This window comes from Hypomesus transpacificus, chromosome 8 (genome assembly GCF_021917145.1).
Source record: "Hypomesus transpacificus isolate Combined female chromosome 8, fHypTra1, whole genome shotgun sequence".
Lineage (NCBI taxonomy): Eukaryota > Metazoa > Chordata > Actinopteri > Osmeriformes > Osmeridae > Hypomesus > Hypomesus transpacificus.
Genome location: NC_061067.1, coordinates 4,241,241 through 4,266,104, shown reverse-complemented (window position 1 = coordinate 4,266,104; position 24,864 = coordinate 4,241,241). Strand labels below are relative to the sequence as shown.

The window sequence follows — 24,864 nt, the reverse complement described above, 5'->3', positions numbered from 1 at the left end:
CTGCCAGCCAAACAGGGACAGCCCTATTGTTTTAGGTGTAGCTGAGACTTTAGGGGCCTCCAGGAACAGAGACCCCCTGAGACTACTGGGAACCCCACATGATCAGAGACCCCACACACACACACACACACACACACACACACACACACACACACACACACACCCTCCCCCCTGGACTGCTCAGATCCCACAGAAAAGCAAGAATGTGGGAAATCTCCTCATGCCTGCTTCTCCCTGAGACGGCTGTATTTCTCAGTCTACTTGTTTGCTTACGCTATCTGACAGGACTGTCCTTTAGAGCAGTAATGTACGGAGGTATACAAAGTAGAAAGCCACTCCTCATGTGTACCCACCTTTTAACCACCTCAATTACTTTTAAATACTGCCATTCATCTATCTAATGTCCTTTAAGTAACATGTACTTTTGTCTGACACAGTATTACAAAATGTAATGGCATGATCCCTAGCCTGAGCTTGCTTATATCCCTGGCATAAGGATGTCCCACTAGGATGCAGTGAGTGTGATGTGGCTCTGTAGCCATATGCCCTGCCCCCTGACCAGAAAAGCTTGAATGGGATGACAGGCCACGGAAGCGCCTCCCACGAGGAGGTACAGTGCGGCGATATGGACCGAGCTCGCATTGCAGCCTCTGTGCAACCTTGGCAGCTGCTGTAGAAAATGTTCAAGTAAAGTATGCTATTTTACCGCTGGAGACTTGTTCTGGAAGTAAGCGTTTCTGCTCTCGTCTTCAACCCCGCGTTCGCGTGATCAAGCGCTTTTTTTCGAACCTGGCTGGCAGTCTCTAGTAACGTCTCTCTCTCTCTTCCGTCTTCTCTGGGACTATATAAAGGCCAGTGGAATTATTATTGCCACACACATATATAATTGAGGACTCAACAGAGCGACTAATTTTGAAGCTGTTGAGGATAGCCTACATTATATTTGGAACTGCGGCTGGTTAGGACGCTCTCATGAGGAGGATCAGTCAAATGGAAATGTGAAAGTTGTGACTCTTCCAATGGATTCCAAAAGGGGCGTACATATGCAACAGACAGACGTTGGGCAATAGATTCGTTCATACGTGCGCTCTCTGCAGAGCTTACACACTGCAAACCCAACAGTTCGTTTGGAGCGTGCATGGAACGCAAGTGCATGTGTGGGGACAGCGTTATCAATGAAAATTGTAACATGGCATTTTCTTGATTTCAGTCACAGGTGAATATTGTACAATTTGGGTTGAGGTGCGCTACTTTTACTTTCTGTGCTGGGACATCTATATACACGTGTAGCTGGTTACAATGTTGGTCTCCGACGTCTCTGATCTGCCGGTGCCACGGAGTTGAGTATGATCTTTAGAAAATGAGTTATTGAATTACATTTCCTGTCAGGATTGTTGGTGCACCGTTTCTTATCGTAATGGCAAACGAGAACTCATACGACAGCCGCAGTATTGTAGAGATCTATATTCACCACAAGCTGCTTAAGAAGGGATATGTGTGGGATCGCCAGTCAGAGGACATCTCTCCTCCCGTTAACGACTTTGAAGACGCCCCTGCTGCGTTCTCGCGGCGGCCGCGGCCAGTCCTCACCGATGAAGAAGACAATGCCCCACCGTTTCCAAACCGTATCCCGGAACCGGACCCTGGCGACAGGCTGCACCGGGTGTTGCGCGAAGCGGGGGACGAGATCGAGAGGATGTACCAGCGGGACTTTGCGGAGATGTCCGGGCAACTACACTTTACACCGAGCACTGCTGAGCCAAGATTCGTCGCTGTGAGCGAGGAACTGTTCCGAGACGGGGTCAACTGGGGGCGGATTGTGGCCTTTTTTGAGTTCGGCGGGACTATGTGCGTAGAGAGCGTCAACCGGGAGATGACGTCGCAGGTGGACAACATCGCGCGCTGGATGACGGAGTATTTGAACGGACCCCTGCAGGCGTGGATCCAAGAGAACGGGGGTTGGGTAAGAAGTCCGTTAACTTATATAACTGGCCTTTGGCTTACATCGCACTCGTTCATCAGTTTGCTTTAGGCTGTTTCTAATGTCAAAGCAGCAGCTGCCTTAAATTCAGATTACTCTCTGACACACACACCTGCCCCAGACACACACCTGTCTCACAAACACCTGCACCATTTTTCCTATCTTTCTCTATTACACACACATACACACACACACACACGACTTTTTGTCTTTGTAGACAAAAAAATAGCCATAAGCTTTTAGGCTAATCACTAAATGTGTGTGCACCTGCCGGACATTTCTCCCGCTCAGATGTCTGTTACGCAAACACACACACCTGCCTTCCTCTGTCTGCCTCTGTCATGTTAGAGCAGGAGAGGAGGAAACCAGGACAGGAAACACTGCAGAGTATTGAAATGCAGCCTATTATCTTAAAGGGAAGTTGGCACAATGCCAAGGCCATCTTAATGTGAATGAATGAACAGTATTTCCCCATTTGGACTCGGGTTTACTACCTGCTGACAGAGAGCATGTTACTCTCCACTCTGAAGGGCTCAGCCCTGCGGCTGTTCGGGCTGACTGTTGTGGTTGCTGTATTGGCTGACTGTTGAGGTTGCTGTATTGGCTGGCTGTTTGGGGTCGCGGAGGTAAACTCAGTCCACCTCTGTCTGTGCGGCTCCCCTTCGTCTCCATGAAGCAGTCCGCCTTGAATAATTCAGGGCCCAAATGGAGCAGGACTGCCAGGACATGGCTTTCATACTCTCTTCTCGTAGTGAGACATTATATAGAATGGTAGAATGAAAAATTGATAGACAGAGACAGACCGATAGATACAGAGATAAATATAGAGATAGATAGATAAACTGGATAAATACATGTTTGGTTGACTGGGTTTGCTATGAAGCTACACCGATAACCCATAGGCCCCCTAAAAGGATATTCATTAATCCGAGGATAAAACCAGCAGGATAATTAGCCTGTCTAAGGCCGGGGGTGGGGGTGGGGGAGGGATAGTGGTGGCGGCTGGACTATAGCTTTCAGTTCAGCTTGGTTCAGTCCTCTGTTCTGTTCCCTTAACTAGACGAGTCTGGAAAAGGAGAGGAAAGAACATATTGAGAAAGGGATAAAGAGAGGGGAGAAAGAGAGAGGGGGAGGCTTGAGGACAGATGTCCAGGGAATTTAGTATGACCAACCACAGAGCAGTCCTCTCATTATAAACTCTGAGTCCTTCTTGATGTTGCTGTGTGACCGTTCTCTCTGTGTGGTTGTGTATGTACGTGTGTGTGTGTGTGTGTGGTTGTGTGTGTCCACAATCTATGTTGTCTTATATGGCAGAGGCAATTTGCATCACAACAGGAGAGCTACTATTTGGCTCCAATTAACTGTCAGAGTTATGACATTTTCTAGGCCTTGGATGTCAAAGTTTGCTGTTCCTTTTGATGTACAGTATTTACTTGCATGTTTGGTTGTGTGCAAGGGGTTTTCTATGATTTCTGTTTCATCTTAAAAAAAATCTTTAGTTCAGCTTGACATGCCTCTGTCTTATCTATGTTGATTTGCCTGCAGCCTCCTGTCTCTTTATGACTTCTCTTTATGAACACTGTCTCACTGCTCTGGGACTTTAATTCAGGTACCGTATCCAGTCATTCCAGCCATACACGCACACACACACACACACACACAACGTGTGTCTTGTGTGAGGACACTCTAAGCATGCCTAACCTTTCTGAGGGCGAGGTTCAAGAGAAGGTGAAGAACCTGACTCAGGTATGTGTGTGTTAGAGAGAGAGAACAAGAGATGAGAACCTGACACGCAGGGCGGTTGGTGAAATCCCCCCTGAGATAAACACCAGAGGGACTGAGGGGATCTTTTCTCACAATCAGAATAATTACTTCAAACGAGGCCCCTGTGTGTGTGTGTGTGTGTGTGTGTGTGTGTGTGTGTGTGTGTGTGTGTGTGTGTGTGTGTGTGTGTGTGTGTGTGTGTGTGTGTGTATGGGTGTGTGTGTGTGTGTGTGTGTGTGTGTGTGGGTGCGCCCTGCAGCTGTTGCATTACCTACATGAGCCCACCTCAGGCACAAAGAGCAGAGAAAGAGAGAGTGAGAGGGAAAGTCAGCAACCTATGACTTAAATACACAACCAGAGAGCAGGGAGTGATGGAAGGACAGTGAGACACAAACACACAGCAACACAGTACAGCCTGATGACCCTAACCCCCTCCCTTCATCGTCATCATATTCACCACCGGCACAATCATAAAGCAGCCGAGAGGAATTTGCCCAGGTCTGAGGGTGTAGATGTGGAGGAGATGCTTGTGGTGTGCAGGGGGAGGAGCGTCCTGCTCCGTGGAGCAGGTGTCGGGTCCATCCTCTGCTGTCACGGAGCGGCTCCGCCTGGCTCTGTGTGAGTCAGACGTGTTCTTCATGTTCCTCTGGGCTCGCCTGTCTGCTGCTGACGTGTCCTCATTAGAGAATTAGGGAGTCACGCAAGTCTTCAGTGTGTGTGTGTGCATGTGTGTGTGCATGTCTGTGTTGAGTCAGTAAACCTCAGTGTAGAGTGTCCGATGCCTGGCTAGACGAGGGGTGACCAGGGAGAGACCAGTTTTTGTGCTGATACTATGAACAAGAGCCTGTTGTGTGCAGGTGGCTGCAGAGGTTGTTGTCTTAGTATAAACTGACTATGTTCTTCATCAGATGCTGACAGACTACCATATGTACCGTGTCTGGTCCTTTCTGCAGAAATATTTATTCAGTATACTTATACAAAGACATTTTAACTTTGGGTATATCGATTCTCAGATTTCCGTCACACCAGGGAGAGATCCAGGAGAGATCCAGGAAGAGACTAGGGGAGAGTGGGAGACATGCAGAGAGACCAGAGAAGAGAAGACCAGGGGAGACAAGGAGAGACCAGGAGAGAGAGGGGAGAGAGAAGGGAGAGACAAGGAGAGACCAGGAGAGAGAGGAGAGAGACCAGGAGAGAGAGGGGAGAGAGAAGGGAGAGACCAGGAGAGACCAAGAGAGAGAAGGGAGAGACCAGGAGAGAGAAGGGAGAGACCAGGAGAGAGAAGTGAGAGACAGGATAAAGCAGGGAGAGACCAGGAGAGAGAGGGGAGAGACCAGGAGAGAGAGGGGAGAGGCCAGGAGACACAGCTTGCTCACCTCTGTTAAAGAGGGGCTTTTACACAGCTCTTACATGCAAGGTGTCTGTCAAACACACAATGGTAAATCCGATTTTGTTTTGTAAAAAAATTAACATCCCATTTTACGCTCACACACACACACACACACACACACACACACAGACTTAACATGTACACACACACATATACACAGGGCTGCTTGAACCACCCACTCCCTGATTGTCAGCCCTGGAAGTTGGCAAGCAGAAACCCCTCACTGTAAATCCAATACTGACGCTTTGAGAGAACACAGACGGAGACGCCACACACACACGTATGCACACACACACACGCACACACACACTCGCACACACGTACTGTAGAGAAACATAAACAAATACAATGATCCACCAGACGGGCAGCCTGACAAAAGGACACGTACATAAAAAGAAGGCAGACTGGCATCACAACAGATTTAAAGCTGAATTCATGCGCTTGAGCACACACACTGTCAAGTCGAATAGGCGCCTGTAGGCCTATGCCAAAACATAGAGGCACAAAAAACATGCTTAAGCATTCAAAAGTATACAAACACCTGCTCAGTCATACTGTATCTCCACCCCCGCCCCCCTCTCTGTCCCTCTCTTCTGTCTGGTGTGTGGGAGAGAGCGTGGGCATGTTGGGGGGTTATAGGGTTTAGTCTGAGAGCAGGCTAGGAAGGCCTGGTTCCTTTAAAGCTCTCAAACCCTCCATCTCTTTTTCTACCACTCATTTTCTCTTCTCATCTCTCCTCGCCTGTCCTCTTCTGTCCTTTATTCTACTCTCCTCTCCTCATTTACTGTCCTTTCTCCTCAAATGTATTTGTATCTCTTCTCCTGCCCTCTCTTCTCCTGCCGTCTCCAATCCTCTGTATTTCCTCCTTACTCCTCTCCTCATGATTTACATTTATTCATTTAGCAGATGCTTTTATCCAAAGCGACTTCCAAGAGAGAGCTTCACAAAAGTGCATAGGTCACTGATCATAACAACGAGATAGCCCCAAACATTGCGGGCAGCCAAAACATGAAGCATACATTGTGAAAACCAAATAAGTGCCAAAGGGAAGAACCATAAGAGCATGCAGTTAAACAAGTTACAATTAAACAACATGAACCTCAAAAACTGCAAGAGTTTACCTATAGAAAAGCAATCAACAGCAAAAAAATTCACAGCGAGTACAAGAATTTAAATCCGTTACAACTAACCAACAAGAGCAACAAGTCTCTCAACAAGAGTCATTCTGATCCTGGAGGAAACTAGCATCAGCTCCAGCAAAAAGTACCGTTGTTCTCCCGGAACAAGTGTCTTAAGCCTTTTCTTAAAGGTGGGGAGACAGTCAGTGTCTCTGATGGAGGTGGGGAGATGATTCCACCATTGGGGGGCCAGACAGGAGAAAAGCTTGTGTTGGGACCGGGCGCTCTTGAGCGGTGGGACCACCAGACGGTTGTCAAAAGAAGACCGTAGGTGGCGGGTAGGGGTGTAGGGCTGGAGGAGAGACTTGATGTAGTCGGGTGCAGTCCCGTTGTGGTGCCAGGAGGAAACCCATCCCTGACCCCCCTACCCTGTCCCCTTCCATCCCATCTCCAGTGCCCCTGGCTGGGGTTAGTGGGTGTGGAGGGTGGGGCAGGGCTTGGCTTCTACCCTGCACCATCTGCTCCTCAGCTTGCCCTGCCACCTCCGGGCTTATCGTCCCGGTGACGGCCAGACCAAGAAGGGAACACTCCAACTGCATCCTGGGTGTTTATTGAGAGGATATGAATAGCCCTCTTTCATACTATACTGGCAGGAACATCGTGCTCTTTCTCTCTCTCTCTCTCTCTCTCTCTCTCTCTCTCTCTCTCTCTCTCTCTTTCTCTCTCTCTCTCTCTCTCTCTCTCTCTCTCTCTCTCTCTCTCTCTCTCTCTCTCTCTCTCTCTCTCTCTTCCCTCCTTTCTCTTATTCTTCTCCCCCCCCCCCTCTCTAGGGTGTAGTTACATCCAGGGGCCAACCTATCAGTTTCCTCTTCCGCTATTTCAACATTTTGCGTTTGGCTCGAGGGAATCCAATTTGCAGCCTCTCCCTTCCCTCACCGACCCATACCCTGCCAAGCCCCAACCCTCCTCACAGAACACACTGCACTTCAGACACATGCATAAGTCAAATCACAGTCTGGGCACATCTAGCTTCGGAGTCTGCAGCCTCCAGTCTCAGTCCCTACTTCTACAGAATGCTAATTCCTTGGTAATACCAGAGATAGGGTGTAGTTTAGAACCCCCCCCCCCACACCACCACACACACACACACATTTTTCTGGTATATGGAGCAGAATCAAAGCAGCGATAAGTCGAGCGATAATTATGTATTTTAGCTGCTCTGATGTAGGATCCATTATTCATGAGTAACTAACGAGGAAGGCAGTCTTCTCCTGTTAGCTTTAAACACACTGTCTGACTGGGGTGGGTGAACCGCTCAATAGGACTGTGTAGCTGTTAGTGTAGCTGTTAGCATTATGTAGCACCTTAGCCGAGGCACTAACACCAGGGGTGGTTTCCAGGGAGGGAAACAGCTTATTTGTGTCGGCGTAGCTGTTAGCGTAGCTGTTAGCATATTGTAGCTACGTAGCACTGTAGCACAGGGGCTAAGCATATTAACTTTCAATACTGTTTCTGGTTACACCCAAGTACAACACTCACAGAAACACCCAATGGGGATGTGGAAGATTTTCTTGTATCATACGATGGCTGAAAAGTGTTGTCAGAGATTATTGAAACAAGAAGCAGGGATAGCAGTTGTCGTAGTACACAGACACAAATACAAACACATCACACACCGTAAACTTCGCACATGGATTTGAATGGACACCCGCACATGCAGCATATACCTGCATACATGCACACATACACACATACTCATACACAACAACCCCCCCCCCCCACACACACACACACACACACACACAAGTGTGTAGTAAGGGAAAGACAGAAAGAACAGGAGGGAGGGAGAGAAAAGGGACAGGGAGGGAGAGAGGAAAGGAGGGAGGGAGAGAGGAAAGGAGGGAGAGAGAGAGGAAAGGAGGAGAAGAGAGGTCAGGAGTGAGGGAGAGAACACAGGAGAGAATAGGAAGGAGGGAGGGAGAGAGGACAAGAGGGAGATGTAACAGGAGGGACAGTGGATGGAAGGGAAATAGAGAGGAATGGAGGGAAAGACAGGAAGGGAAGAGAGGAAGGGAAGGACAGGAGGGAGAGAGGGAGAGAAGGAGGGAGAGAGAGAGGTAAGATTGTGGTTGAAGATCTTGTGGCTGCATCAGGACTGGCCATGTGAACCTTCAACAGAGCAGGTGCTGCTGATAACAAGCTCCAACCGAACAGCTCCCTCCCTCCATCACCCCTCCCTCCCCTCAGCTCTGTGCTCAGCTTTGATGAGGGCTGAGGGGATTTGATGTGTGTGTGTGGGGGGGGGGAGGTAGGGGAGGGAGAGGGAGAGGGAGGAGTCGTACCTGAGAGATGAGGGAAGATGAAAGAGATGTCACATTCCAATGTATGGGACCAACCTTCTCATAGACACATACACACGCACACACACTCAAACACATTTTACGCATGTGCATATATACCACAGATCTTGTCCAATACTGCTAGTCAACATGATTAAATGACTGTGTTTAACATACACTGTTGCTTTAAGCTGTTACCGGCTGATGAAACAGTCGGTTAGCTAGTGAGTCAGTCAGTCAGTTAGCCATACAGCCATCCATCCAGAGAGGATACATGTAGTGGCCCAGCTGGTCTATAGAGAACTGTAGTAAATCACCCTGTAGGGACGCACATACACACAAACACACACACACACACACACACACTGCTTAAGATGCCAACAACTATTGATGTTGTTGACAACACCGCAGCAGATACACTCTAGAATATTTACAATGCTGTCTGTTTGTCACATACACACCCATCATCACACCGTCACAAATGCAAACACACACAAATATAACAACATGCAAAATTGCATACCGCAGTGATATGAGCTACTTCTGTCAGACACTCTGGCTAATACACACAGCCACAGACACATACACACACACATAGGGCAGGGGGTGGGTAAATGGCAGATGGGTGATTTAGCATTCTGGAACCCACAGGGATGCCCTGCTACCAGGGGGAGACTGGGGAGGAGAGGGGTGAGGGAGGGCTGGGGCAAGACGCATAGCAACACACTCTTTCCATCACTCTCTCATTCCATCCGTATGTCTCTTCTGTCTAACTCTCTTGCTTTCTTTCTCCTCCACCCTACTCCATCCCCCCAGTCATGTCTTCTCTGCTCTCTAGACTTTGTTACTCACTCGCTCTCTCTCGCTTGCTCGCTCTCGCTCTTTTTGTATCTATCGCTTGTATTCTCTCTCTCTTTTTCTCCTAATAGCATGTGTTTCTTTATATTTCTTTTTGTGGTCCTATTAAGGAAAGTTCTTTGATCCATTGGCTCTGTGATACAGACACATGCACACATGCTCGTCTCAACTGTCCTCCAGGCTGGAGCTGTCACACTTTGGTGTGTGCGTCCCTGGGGTGGCTTTAGATAGTGCTTTAGGAGCTCATAGAAATGTGTGTGTGCAAATGTGTGAAACGCTGTAACTTGACAATATTTGGTACCCCACAAAACACACATGCTTACACATTCACACACACACACACACACACACACACACACACACACACACACACACACAGGGCTGACAGACCATCCGTTACTGGTGAAACACATCTGTACATTCAGACTGCAAGCAGGACCTGATGTTTGAGTCATGGTGTACCACCTTAAGGCCTGAGCCCTCAGTGTGTGGAAAGGTCGCCGTGGCCTTTGACAGCGACCTGAAATGGTTTCGTGTTTCAGAACGAAAGTTTTGAGAGATTAAAAACCCAAAACAAAGACAAATATCAGGACACCGACCCCGAGTTGTGTTTTGACGCTTATGCAAATCAAATGCAAAGAGGAAAACTCCCCTTCGTAGTCAGAGCGGAGGAGCGAGAGAACTTCGGTGGTACTGGGGATATTCTCTCGCTCGCTCTTGCTCTCTCAGGCCCTAACACTTTCCTAATCTGAAAGTCCCCAACATTTCGGTATTACCCGGCCCCGCTGAATTAAAGAGAACTACAAAAACGACAAGTCTCTCTCTCTCCCTCTGTACTGTAGCTACCTAACTCAGACTGGACACAAAGCAGAATTGTCTGACTCCCACATCAGGACATGAATGCATTCCTCTCATTCCTCTGCTGCTCTGAACACACACTCACCAAGACCAGCTGATGGGAGAAGCAGAGATTAGAGGAAGAGAGAGAACAGGATGAAGACAGACAGAAAAGGGAAAAACAAAGGCAGAGAGAGGGGTACATGTTAGATGTAGATTTTATAAGATGAAGACGAGGAGCAGAAAGAGATTGTTTTAAAAGGTGTAGATATAAAAAGAGGATATCTCAGAGAGGTAAAGACATGGGGAGGTAGAGAGAGAGATGTAAAGTGAGAGAGGGGGAAAGACAAGTCATTGAACTCTCTTAGTTTACAGTTACAGGCAGAGGAGAGGGGGAGAAAGGCGTGGGCGGAGAGGGGGAGGAGAGGGAAGGAAAGGGGGAGGCAGGGTGGGCTGTGCTGTGTGGGTGTGGGAGGAAGTAAGGAGGGAGGGGGTGGAGGAGTCTAACCATTCAGATGTGATTACAGGCTGGTGGAGCAGAGAGTTTTGGGACAGCCCCCCACCCAAGGAAACACCCCCGTCACCAACCATGAGCTAACTCTCCAAAAATGTTTCCTTTCCCTCTATCTCTCTCTGTCTCTCCCTCTTTCTCTCAATTCCTTGGGTCAAACTAGGTTGATATTTGTTCACTTTTATTCACGTGGTCACCACCCACAATGTACACAGCGTAGCCTACTCTCTTTCTCTCCTCTCTCTCTCCACTAGAATGTGAAACCTCAAAAGAATAGCAGGAAGTGACTGAACATAACCTCCAACAGCCGTGTGCGTGGGAGCAGTATGGCGTGGGTGTGTGTGTAGGAAAGTGTGTGTCTGTGTGTGGGGTTGAGGTTAGAAAAGTGTGTGTGGGAGTATGTTGTAATTCCTTCTGCTATGTCGGCTATGCTCGTCGCAGGAAGTGGACTTCCCCTGTAAAGCTGCTCCCAGCCAGTTGTCAGCCAGCCAGTCTGCCAGTTGTCAGCCTGTCAGCCACCAAGTCTCCCAGACACAGAGATCTCCATATCATCAGGTCATTGGGGTGTCCCTGTCATTTAGGGATGTCCCACTATTGTCATCATTACCAAGGATGGTGTAAAGAAGGGAGCGTCAGGGAAGTGCCTAGTGACAGTCTGGGAGGGGAGCCAGGGCTGCTTGTCTTCAGCCAGGGCTGCTTGTCTCCATCCAGGGCTGCTTGTCTTCAGCCAGGGCTACTTGTCTCCAGCCAGGGCTGCTTGTCTTCAGCCAGGGCTGCTTGTCTTCAGCCAGGGCTGCTTGTCTTCAGCCAGGGCTGCTTGTCTTCAGCCAGGGCTGCTTGTCTCCAGCCAGGGCTGCTTGTCTCCAGCCAGGGCTGCTTGTCTTCAGCCAGGGCTGCTTGTCTCCAGCCAGGGCTGCTTGTCTTCAGCCAGGGCTGCTTGTCTCCAGCCAGGGCTGCTTGTCTAGCCAGGGCTGCTTGTCTCCAGCCAGGGCTGCTTGTCTTCAGCCAGAGCTGCTTGTCTTCAGCCAGGGCTGCTTGTCTCCAGCCAGGGCTGCTTGTCTCCAGCCAGGGCTGCTTGTCTTCAGCCAGGGCTGTTTGTCTTCAGCCAGGCCTGCTTGTCTTCAGCCAGGGCTGCTTGTCTTCAGCCAGGGCTGCTTGTCTTCAGCCAGGGCTGCTTGTCTTCAACCCGGCTCTGGGAGAGACGGCCACGTGAGCGTGTCCCTGGAGCCTCCTGAGTCAGGCCCTGAGGACCGCAGCATGCGGAGCTGAGATGCAGGGTGGAAAGCTCTGTGTGTACGTGTGTGTGTGTGTAATGTAACAGTTCTGTCTCGTACTGTCACGAGCACCCCTCCCCCGTGACACAGTAAAAGCCTTTTATATAATCCTTGATGTTTCCCCACAACAACAATGTATATAAATAGAAATGTGATGTGCCAGACCAGAGCAGGCTGGGCTTTCAGCTTCACGAAGATGATGAAACCCGGACATACATTACTGTGTGTGTGTGTGTGTGTGTGTGTGAGAGAGAGAGCTCTTTCTGTCAGGGGTCTCGGCCTTACGTAATAGCCTTCCCTGTAGCTGCATGTGTGTGTTTACGTGTGTGTTTACGTGTGTGTTTACGTGTGTGTTTACGTGTGTGACGGGCGTGAGAACGTTCTGGTCCCTTGAGAGAAGGATATGTGAGGTCACAAGGAATGTGTCTTCACCACAGAAACAGTCGAGGCCCACAGTGGAATGTCTGAGGGCCACATTCCTCCCATACTTGGTTGCTGTTTGAGGCCAACCTGCTACAATGTCCACCGCACACATGGTCATCAGATAAACAGAACAACTTTCTCATCACAACAAATCACTTCATTTCAAACCATGTGGTTCTAGTGGTATTTTGTGTATTTGGAAACATTTGTGATATATTATGTAAATAGGTGAATTCCAAATCTGTTAATTATCAGCACACACATACAGTTCATTAGCACCAAACATACTGTCACAGGCCTCACAGCACATGATGACAGGGACGGTCCCCTCATTTGCATCAGCTGAGTCATGAGCTCTCTCTGGGATTGTGTGTGTTTTTGTGAGTATTTCAAGCCCTTGAAGGGGGAGGGATCAACAAAACCTGTTTTGGAACATGTGTGTGTGTATATATGTGTGTGAGTGTGAGATTTGGTCTGTTTCAACTTTTTCCCTTTTTAAGCATGATGATATCTCAGATTGTGTGACTGTGGGTTATTGACTTGACGACACGTCAATCACAATTTCCCCTTGTGAGGTATTTTGCTGCCATGGCGAATCTTGCTTTATTCCATCAAGACAATCGAAACTAATTTAAATAACAAAGAGTTGGTTCACAACCTGGAAATGTCGAAGCTGCTTAGTTTTGTGATGAGTAGTTCTGCCATGTTGTGATGTTCAGTCTCTCAATCCAGAATCAATGATTAGATTAGGCCCGATTTTGTACTGGGTTATTTGTAATCCATGTTGTAATCCATATTAAGTATTTGACAATGCGCACAAGAACAACAACAAACATTCTAATTCATATAATTAAATGGATGGACTGTATTCCGTATGTCGGGTTATCCATTGTTCATGGATAACCGGTAATAATCAGGGTTTGAATCTCAGAGGGAACTTCTGTTTGACAGGTTCCAGCTTTTGTTTTTCATATCCAAACTGAGTTGAGGCTTTGATTCTCCACCGTGCTCCACAGCTTCATCTCAGCTCACTGAGAACACTTCATACCTGCCTAGTGTAAGACCTTCAGCTCAAAGAGAACACTCTTCATACCTGCATAGTGTAAGACCTTCAGCCTCAGAGAACACTCTTCATACCTGCATAGTGTAAGACCTTCAGCCTCAGAGAACACTCTTCATACCTGCATAGTGTAAGACCTTCAGCTCAAAGAGAACACTCTTCATACCTGCATAGTGTAAGACCTTCAGCCTCAGAGAACACTCTTCATACCTGCATAGTGTAAGACCTTCAGCCTCAGAACACCATAAAGATACAGGAAACCAGAGGAGCACATCACTTTTTCTTTCTTTTTCTATTCTCCTCTCTGTCGGTTCTGTGGGTTAGCCCAGTTTTAGCAGGTATTTATTTAGAATTGTGTGTATGTATTTCTGTGTGTTGTGTGGTGTGTGTGATACGTCTTACTACCTAGAAAATGCTTTCCAGGTAATCTTTCATGTTCCGTTTCCTGCTTCAAACTACCATCAGCTGAGCTGTGTGTGTATGTTTTCTGTAGATGTGCCTGCATGTGGTGTGTGTGAAAAGTTTCTTCAGAATTACTCAAACATCGTGAGCCCATAGACAATATTGAAGAAAACACCTTAATCAGAGCACTTATGGTCAGTTCTGTAGAAGTACTGTAGAACACATTTCTGTCATCTGTATATCTGCTTGGAAGCAGTTAAGTCCCATGCAAACAGATCCTTCTTGAAGACGTAAAACACACACACACACATTGCTGTGTTTCCTTAAGAGAGAGTAAGAGGGACTTCATGGGTTGGCTAAATATGTGTGTGTCTTGTTTGTGTGTGTTTGTGTGTGTGTATGGGTCTGTATGTATGGGCCCTAACTCTTAGAAGGCCGGTAGTGGTTCACCCAGCTGCTATCTCCATTCTTGGAACTGAGGGAGAGAGGGGAAGGAGGAGGGGTGGAGGTTTCCACAAAACACAGCTGAGTGACATTTAGCCGAGATGAAAGACCAATCAGAAGCCCCAGGAGATGTCAGGCTGAAGGTGGGGGGAGGATCCCAGCGCTGCTTCCTGCCTTCCACCATCCCTCCACCATCCCTCCACCATCCCTCCACCATCCTTCCACCATCCCTCCACCATCCCTCTGAGAGAAAGAGAGAGAGAGAGTGAGACGGAGAGTACCAAAGAGAGATATAGAGAGACGTCTGTGATCCTGAGAGTTACCGTTTGACAAAGAGATGTCTTTTCTGATAATGAAGCAGACTTCCATTGCTAGGTGTAACCTCATAGTGTAAGCCTATCTACCTAATCATCTGTGTCGTCTCTGCTCTGCTAGCACCGGCAGTTCCATGGAGTTTTGATTATAAGGGCGTAGTCTCTTCCATGTTTACCAACCCTAACCATGTGAGGTTCTGGAGAACTAAGTCTCCTGTTCGTTCCATCCCTAGCATGAAGCAGGGTTGTCCCTGATCCTGTCCTTGTTGTGTTAGGTGCCAACAGGGAGGGCAACCAGCGGGGGGCCGCAGTGTTAGAGACAGGGGACCCGGCATGTCTGGGACCCCGCCCCCTGTGACCCCCGCCCCCTGTGACCCCCGCCCCCTGGTCCTTTTGGCTGGAACATCTCATGGAGTAACACAGTGCAACATGGCTGCAACGACGCCATCTGGCCCTGCGGATACGGAGTCATGGATCTTCTGTCTGTTGCCTACTCCCTGCCACCCCCTCTTCTCTCCTCCAGCTATCCCCCCGCACCCCTCTACACACCCCCGGTCTGCGCTGTTGTGATATTGAGCCGAGGTAATGGATTATCCTGACACGGTTTCTGAAGGATCGTGGTTCTTAGTGCCCATACATCCATATACTGTGCTGGGCTCTCCATCACTGATCCATAGCACTGGAGACCCTTTGATCCAAATGTACAGACCCGACATGTGCAGAAAGGTTGAGTCTGTTTATTTTCTGTCTTTGTCTTTGGTGAGACAAAGGCCAGTGTTATTTGTCTTTGGTGAGACAAAGGCCAGTGTTATCTGGCTCTCTTTCTTCTGAGTCATCTGCTCCTCCTCAGAGAGAGAGAGAGAGAGAGAGAGCTGAAGGCCTTGCCTGTTGTTCCTAGCATTGAAAAAAAGGCTGTTGTCTCTTTCTCATGGTCCAGTGCTGTTCTTATCGACTGCGAAATCCGCCCTCTGCCCAGACATCACACACTCATCACTCATGCTCCATATAACGTGGATGGATCCTTCTATTCCTCCACATACCATCCCACACCCAGGATGACCACTGCCACCAGCATGTTCGATTACAGCCCATGAATACCCCACTGTATGATCTTTATCACTGCATTTGTCCTGTGCGCGCGCGTGTGTGTGTGTGTGTGAGCGAGGTGGGAAATATCATACCGGAGATAGTGTGTCATGAACAGGCTACCAGCTGCTGCTGTTTTGTCCGTCCGTGTGTGTGTGTGTGTTGCACGTGTTCCTGAACATGTGCGCAGAACGTGTCATGTTGGACCATCGGTGCCGTGCTCCAGCGAGCACACCATCATCGCTCTCCATCCCCACCAAGAGCATCTGCATGTCACAATATGACTCCAGCTAGGCAGCAGCAGCAGCCCGTCAGTGACAGTAATCACTGAAGGCAGTCCATTAGATTAAAAGGTGCTCTCTCGTGTGAAGATCTGACGTGTCCTACAGCCTCCGTCCTCCGACCCTCACTCAAGGTCAGGGTTATCGTTTGGATCAATGGAGAACGACCATAATATATGCCATTTAGGTGATGCTTTTAACAGGAGCCTGTGGCAGCATGGGGACAGCATGCATAAGTGGAGCAGTAGCCTTTGTGTCGCTAGCCACAGCCCCTCTCTCTCATTGGCTAGCACAGCAAGGCTAGTGGAGTTATTATCATCACACTTTATCATCATCATCATCATCACTTATCACACCCATAGCCATGGAGTGGTGTCTGGCATGGAGGGGGCAGCTTGTCAGTCAGTCCATCATCTTCATCAATCCTCTTAGCCACAGGGGTCAGCCTGCCAGTAAGTGATGGTATTCCTGAAAGAGGGCAGAAATAGCAGAGCTTACCACCAACAGGCTGCTCACTATCCACTGACTGGCATCAACAGTGACTCACTGTGCCAGTTAATGACAGCTGGTGTCACCCCTCCCTCCCCCTTTTCCAACTCCTTTCGTCTCTATTAACTTTTTGCCTTCTCCCCTGTCTCTCCTGTCACCCCCATCCCCCCCCCCCCTTGCAGTGTTGTATTTATAAACACAGAAGCATGCCCGTTTATATTAAGATTAGCATAGCTGCTCTTAAATTACTTATATTTACACCCAAAGTAGAACGGCCACTTCCCTAATCACTCAACTGGCTTAACTTTAGCATGCGAACATGTCATGCAGTCAAATGACTCAGTCACTCGGTCAAACAGTCAGTCATTCAACAAGTTAGTCAAACAGCCATCAACCCTTTCATAACACTGCAGACTGCCCAGTTACAGTGCAGACTGCCCAGTTACCCCCCCCCGCCCCTCCCAGCGTGCCCTTGGTCCAGACAAATGGACCCATCATCACCCCCCAACCCCTCCTCCGTCTCCAGCTGGGGGTCGCCACGGTGATGGATTATTCATGCTCAGATCAGGAAGTGCATTCTCTCCCTAACAGGAAGTCTAAACCCAGGGGGAGTCAGATATGACAGGGTGATGTATTACATGTAACACCACCCTAATCCCCCCGGCCAAATGCATATTTAATGATCAGGCCGGTGATGGTGGAAGGGGGGGGGGGGGTGTATTTACAGCAGACCTGGTTATGATGAATAATGCACCAGAGCTGTTGCTAGTTATCAGGTGCAGCTGGGCTGAGTGGCCGGACGGCCTGGCTGTCACAGCCCCTGGCTGAGGAGCAGCTGTTCCAGGTAAACATGGCCCTCAATGACTCAAAGATTTCTGGATTTCTCTCACATTGAGTAATAAACAGCAAGATTGTGATTCATATTTCCGATACCAGCGTGTACTAGAGCTGTCATAAGCCTGTAGCTGGTAACAGGAGAGCAAAGACAGCAGGAAGGAGAGATCAATACACAACACCGGATATTAAATAATTGAATCGTTGAACTGGTTCATAAAAGGCAGCCTGGTGCTCAGGTTTCATAGGGCTGAAGCAGAGGGAGAGGAAGCTACTCTGAAGACAGGCCCACCTGCCAGGGAAAACACTGCCTGCACCTACTGACAGATACTCAGGGTGGGTTTGATTTAGTCTACCCAATACAAAGAAGCTGATGGGGGAGACCACAAATGTGCAAACTGTGAGATGAACGTATCAGTTTTTGTGTACTTTCAAGCTATTTCAAAAATTACTTTCTGGACTGTATTGGAGTGAAAACGTAACCTCTGCTAGCTTCCAGACAGACAACAGAAAACGATAAAATAGTCTGAGAGGATTTCAGGCACTTTTTGACCCTACTCTGGCAGGCTAGAGCAAGCGCTTTCAGAGTTGGATTGGGTCTCGGAGTGTTTAACCCAGCTCTGGAGTGATGCAGACAGCAGCTCGTCTTTCATGGTGTAGCGGAGGTGTCTGCCTGCCCCTCATCCAGAAAGATCAAATCAGGTGGCCTCTCAGTCTACAGCTGGTTGAACCTGCCTTCCATGGCCGCCACAGGCTGTGGCTCCAACTTCAAACAACCACCATGATATTGTGACTATCCTTTGCACACAAACACACACACTCACACATGGAAAGCCGATACGCTAACCTTCCCAGAACAGAACAGAGATTGACTGAATGAACAAACAGCAGAGATGGAATGTGGAACAGATATATTTACTACACAAGAGAGAGGCGCATGAACACACACACTCAAGTTATTTTCAGACTGTAGGTTTACCTTGTACCAAGCACAAAAACCACAGCACAATGGTCGTTTTGTCTGTTCAAACGTAATTCAAATGACCAGCCTTGCACTTCTCAGAATTTTTCACCTGTTAAAGCAGACTACCACCAATCTGATAAGAGTTTCATGAGGCAGCTGAATTGAGAGATTACTGATGTTAAGGGGATTACCGCCAATTTGAATGAGATTGTGATAAGAGTCCCTGTCTGGCGAATAAGGGAAGTATTTATCTGGGAAATCCCCTCAGGTCACCTTTTGGTCAACGAGGAGAAGAGGGAACCATCGTCCATCCCTGTTTCATTCTGTCTCTTTAACCTGCTCTCTCGCTCGCTCTCTCAATCTCTCTCTCAATCTCTCTCGCTCACTTTGTGTCATCAACTCTCATTGTCCGACACTCATTCCTCTCTCTCCTCTATCCTCTCTCTCTCTATCCTCTCTTCTCCTTTATGTCTCTGTGGTAGAGGCAGGGTAATCTTATTTGACCACATGATGTCATTTAGAAAATGGTTCAGTCCCACTATGCCTGTGTGGAACCTCCAGGCCTAGTAGGCAGCTGGCACAGGCTGGTATTATCACTCTCTGACCCCAGTCACACACACACATACACACACTCTCTCTCACACACAGAAAGACACACACGCATATACCGATACTCTCTCTGACACAAGACATCTTTACACACACAAACACACTCACAAACACAGGCCTTTGTAGTCAGGGGGCTTCTTTCCTAGCTGAGAAGAGAGAGCAAAACGGATGTCAATGCCAGAAGGAAAACATCAGTTCCTACCTCTCAACCACCCTACCACTAGTCTGTTTTTGAGTGAATGTGTGTGTGTGTGTGTGTGTGTGTGAGTGTGTGTCTTTACGTGTGTGAGAGAGTGTGTGTGGTGTTCTTGTGTGTCATAGCCTCCAGGGTAGTCCGCTGACATTTTATCATGTGTAGGGATAGTATAACTGTGTCTACATCATTTGGGCTCACAGTACCTCTCTCAGACACACCTGGGTAGAAACTTGTGGCTGAGTTGACACGTGGGGCTTTGGACACAGGGACGTCTGTCCAACGATGAGCAGTATGTTTGTCCCACAGGCCTTCCAACATCATCATCAGACTATACACTAGATTTCCATCAGCTCCATCCTCCCTCTTCAACCTGCAGGGATTATCCAGTCTGTAGGCCATCAGCTATGTCCTCATCCAGTTTATAGGTCACTATCAGCACTGTCCTCATCCAGCCATGTCCTAGTAAAGATATCAGATGATCTATGGCCCAGTCACAGTTGTAGTGTCAGATTGTGTAGGAGATGTTCCTGCTACCAGAGTGACAGGGACTCTCCCTACTTGTCCTCTTCAACAGAGGGTGTGTGTGTGTGTGTGTGTGTGTGTGTGTGTGTGTGTGTGTGTGTGTGTGTGTGTGTGTGTGTGTGTGTGTGTGTGTGTGTGTGTGTGTGTGTGCGCGTGCGTGTGTGTGTGTGTGTATGTGTAGATCCTCTCATTAAGGCAATGGTGGACAACCCCTGCTGTGTACGGGTTGTCACACCGTGTCTACAGGGGCCTGTCTTCCCCATGGTCAACAATCAGCAATACCACAAAAACATATTAGGAAATTAGAGAGCACCAGTTTGTGTGTGTTGTGTTGTGTGCATGTGTTGTGTCTGTGTTTCATCTTTGATCTGAGGAGCCAGGGGGGTCTGGGTGTTTACTTCGTGTAGCTCCTGCTGTCTGCCTCCCACAGCCTGGAGAGAACAGACACGAGGGGGGGGGGAGAGGAGAGAGACGGTGGGGGAGAGAGAAGGAGAGAGGAGAGAGAGAGAAGGAGAGAGAGGGAGAGACAGAGAAGGAGAGAGAGGGAGAGAGAGAAAAGGAGAGAGAGAGAGAGAAGGAGAGAAAGGGAGAGAGAGAAGGAGAGAGAGGAGAGAGGAAGGGAGGATGGAGGAGAGAGAGAGAGAGAGAGGGAGAAGGAGAGAGAAGGGAGGAGAGAGGAGAGAGAGAGGGAGGAGAGAGAGAGAGAGAGAGAGAAGGGAGGAGAGAGAAGGGAGGAGAGAGGGAGAGAGCGAGAAGGAGACAGATGTGTTAGTTTCAGCTCCCCCGAGGACACCACGTAAACATTAAAGGCTAAGGTTTATACAAACGCACATCTCCGTGTGACGTTCATATAAACGCTCGTATCTGTAAATGCTAATCTCTGTAACGTTCATATAAACGCTGATCTCTGCATTTCAGACATTACACTTTTCTTTTTCCTCTATCTCGTTGCCGTAGAGACTGTCCCTAATTGCATGATGAAACGATGTCTGAGGATGGCAGTGCCGGCAGGCCTGTAAGCAGACTGGAGGGTACCCAGAAAGAAAGGGACGAAGGGAAAGTAGAAAAGAGGGGCGGAGAGGGGGGGGGGAGGGTATTGCAATGTGATCGAGAAATAAAAGAGTGAGAGAGAAATGGAAAGAGAGAGATAGGGAACGAGAAATAAAGAGATACATAAATAATGCTGTTAGTAAATGGAGGATGCTCAAGGGAGAGAGAGAAACCACTGATCTTGTCCACCAGCAGTCAGGAGATCAACCAACAACTATTATCGTATTAGGATGCCTTAAACTACAGGGTCAAATGTCATCCTCTCTCCCCCAAAGCTAGTTTTCATGTTCCTTTTTTTCATGGTACAGCCCCCTGCTACCTGAAGTAGGAAGCCTCACACTGGGATGAAAGGATTGTGGGTAGGGGGATGTAACAGAGCACCAGAGGTTTAACTTTGTGTGTGTGTGTGTGTGTGCCAGTCACCCCTTTGCTGTAACGAGATCTCTGGTCTCCATTCTAGTTAGGTCATGTCTTGGCCGAGTGCCCATCGTGGTCTCCTAGGAAACATGAGGAAGTGATGTCACTAACCATCTGACACCCGACCGAGTGTGGTGCCAACTGTCACTGACCTTATAAGGCTGGGACTCAACCATCTACCCAATCACTGCATGGACAACAGGCCATTCACAAAATCTGTTAATTTAGAGATCTGCAAGCGAGTGTGGGAGCGAGCAAATGTGTAAGCAAGCATGCTGTTTAACTACATCAATCCCTCCCCAGGACTTTCCTAAAATATCACCATTATTTATACTTTAACCAGGTGTGTGTTCTGTGGCCTCCGCCACAGTTGCTACTGGTCCTCTTGTGGGTTTGGCTTCAGGCCTTTTATCTCCTGTGGTTCTCCCAGACTGAACTGTCTACGAGACTGACGACGCATATCCTCTTTTTTACATGGTGAAACGTTAAGATACACAGGTGACAGGGATCTACCTTTCCTTCCCTAGTTCATATCATCTAACCGTTCTTCTTTTTTTCCACAACAGAATTGGAAAGTCTGCAGCTCATCATTTAACCATCATTTCTGTTCAACCTGTTCTGTTCTCAAAGCTCCATTAGCTGCATTGGCTGAGGACAAACAGAAGTCAACAAACAGAACCAGGCTGTTGAAACACACAGCGGAAGCTCCTATGTCTGGGGATGTTTGCAGAGCAGAGAGCAAACAGACACACGGTTAGCCATTAGCCCCACCTGTCAACATGCTGGAGGGCCTGTCACCACTTAGCCTAAAGCTACTTTGCTAACAAGTTAGCTTTAGCTATTTTAGCAATCCCAGAGAGTTGCAAATGTAGCTAACATTGGTATCACTCTGTTCTTCCTGGGATAACAGTGTTCTTGGTATTCTGTTATTCCTTAACAGTACAGACTCGTTCACCAACATAACCCATCAACCAAGGACAAACTAAATGTAATTTGTTCCATCTCAACACCCAAAAGTCTCCAAATCAATATGATGTCAACCAGAAAGATGTGGCTTCTTGAAGGGGCTGATGCTTTCTGGGAACACCTCATGACCCATTCTTGGAATAATGTTGGTGATCTTTCTGAAGAAGCATTACGAAGCCCTTTGCATGAATCATCTTTAGTGAAATGAATCATCATTGCTATCTCATTTATTATGTGTGTTTGTGGTATGTATTGATCCAGGAATGTCAGACATTACCTGATCTATAGCATGTTTACTCTCAGTGACAGAGGAGTAAATAAGATGTAAGAAAGTCAGTGGAAGGGCGGAAGAGAGAGAAGGACAGCTCTTGGGATTGTGCGTCAAGTCTCATCACTCAGACCAGATAGGTTTAAACTTCTTACCTCTACATCCCTATTCTCCTTGCTTCTCTCCATCTTGCCTCCTTCTCTCTGTTTTCACTCCACCTGTCATTCCTTCTCCATCTCTCTTATCTGCTTCATGTACCGCTCTCCCTCCAGCTTTACCATCATCTATCTCTTCTCTGATCACGCCCTTGACCTCCACACAATTCATGTGTGTGTGTGTGTGTGTATCTGTGTGTGTATGTGTGTGTGTGTGTGTGTATGTGTGTCTGGTATGTTATAGAGTAATGATAACCCAGCACACTATTCCCTACTGTTCCACTCTAACCCTCAGACAATATAGGGTTATACTGTGTATACTGTGAGAGTGTGCGTGTGTGTGCGTGTGTGTGTGTGTGTGTCTGCCTGCCTGGGGGGTTAGGCTGAGCATATAGCTTGGCAGTGCCAACTTTAATACTGTAATAGTGAACACACAGCCAGCAATACCACCCAGCCCTGACTAGACTACAACACTAGTCACAGGGGGTTAGGAAAGGGTGGCACAGACATACATAGACACACACACACACACACCACATTACGGTTTGCAGTCACAAACAAACCCAAACATTCATCTGGGAGTGTAAACGCTGGAGGTGTTTTAGTGCTGGAGGGCATGGCTGATCTGTAAACTAAGGGTAAGGAGAGTCTTTCTGGGGAATTAGAGTTGGGAGTTAGATTATATTGCATCAGCTCACTGTATGTGTTAATGAGACCTAATACACAGTTTATGTTATAAAGCAGAGTTGGTAGAATTTGTAAAGTGTGTGTGTGAGAGTGAGAGAACGAGAGAGAGAGGGTTAGGTATCTCCCCCTTCTTATCATATTGCCGTCACACTCTGGTCCCCACACACACACACACACAGACACACACACACACAGTGGAAATAACCTTAAATTTCCTTTTTGCTGATCCGCTGGACACATTTGTGTAGTAGGCTGAACACACACACTCACAGAGAAGAGACAAGAGATACACACACACACCAAATGTGCATGGGACCACTATGTTATTCTTTGAGGAGTGGGAAGGGATAATTTTTTGGACTTGTTATACAGCTATATGCAAAACAGAGCCGCACGCATGTATGTGAATGTGTGTGGGAGGCATGAAGCTGAAAGCTTCCATGCTGAGATGCAAGCTGTGAGACCTGGAGCTCTGTGCCCTCTTTTTTTTTGTCATATTGTTATCTCACCCTGTTGGAGGGGGGGGGTGCTCTTGATTCCACAGATTTTAACTCATCTCTCTTTCTCTTTCTCTCCTTTTCTCCGTCTCTCCCCCTTTCATCTCCTTCTGTTTCCCCTCCTCTTTCTATCGCTCCCTCCCTCTATATCTGTCTCTTTCTCAGGATGCGTTTGTGGAGCTCTATGGTCAGCAGAGGGACTCTGGGTTCCAGTCCTGGCCCTACCTGAGGACTGTGTTTGGGCTGGCAGCACTGGGGGCCGCGGGGGTCACCCTTGGAGCCCTGTTCACACAGAAGTGATCCAGCAACACAGAACTCCTAGAAGGTGTGTGGTGGTGGTGGTGGTGGTGGTGGTGCTGGTGGTTGTGGTTGTGGTTGTGGTTGTGGGGGACGGAGGCACTTGAAAGACCTCTACTCCAGGTATCTCACCTGCTCTGCACCCACAGAGAGGCCAACAGGACCTTTATAAGATCTTCAGTCCCAGTTCCACCTCCAGCTCTAGACACCTACCCAGCTCCAGACCCACTCCCAGATCCAAACATGGCCCCAAACCAGCGCTAGACCCAGACCAGCGCCAGACCCAGCCTTCTAAAAGAGTCTGCCCTGAGTCTCTTCTGGAACTACCAGAAGAGCATGTTATTCTCCAGAACGGAACTACACATCCTTTCTGAGAATGGATGGAGAGAGAAATGGATGGAGGGAAAGAAAAAAAGCAGCAGACTAACACACACACTCCTTTTCAACAACAGAAGACTTTACAATTTGTACTCTCACAGATGACACCATAACGGATACATACAGTAGGCTGTAACTTCTACTATACACTTCACAGAATTTTTGCAACCTAAATTACTCAAAAAAAAAAGAACAAAAAAAAGACTTATAATCATAAACTTATGCTAAGAAACCTCTGGACTCTTACATGTAGCATGATGAAGTTTTATTAAAGCTTTGAAGCTGAAAAGAGAACTTGAACATAGTTTTTTTCTGCCAATATGAAGCAACTGATCTTTGATTATAGATATTTTTTTCTCTGTTTTTACTGTACGTTTCTTTTTAACTTTTCCAGCATGATTCTGTAACATTGTTACCATAGTAACATGTCATATTGACATTGCTCCAATACTT

The 24,864-nt window shown here is 47.9% G+C and overlaps 1 protein-coding gene across 1 annotated transcript; it reads left to right on the top strand.

Annotated features, from left to right (window-relative positions):
• Window positions 1-579: 579 nt before the first annotated feature.
• On the top strand, window positions 580-24,511 carry LOC124470487 (apoptosis regulator Bcl-2-like). Its single transcript, XM_047024403.1, has 3 exons — window positions 580-1,963; window positions 23,902-24,061; window positions 24,183-24,511. The coding sequence occupies exons 1-2, from the start codon at window positions 1,418-1,420 to the stop codon at window positions 24,034-24,036; spliced, it is 681 nt and encodes a 226-aa protein (XP_046880359.1). The 5' UTR covers window positions 580-1,417; the 3' UTR covers window positions 24,037-24,061; window positions 24,183-24,511.
• The last annotated feature ends 353 nt before the right edge of the window (window positions 24,512-24,864 follow it).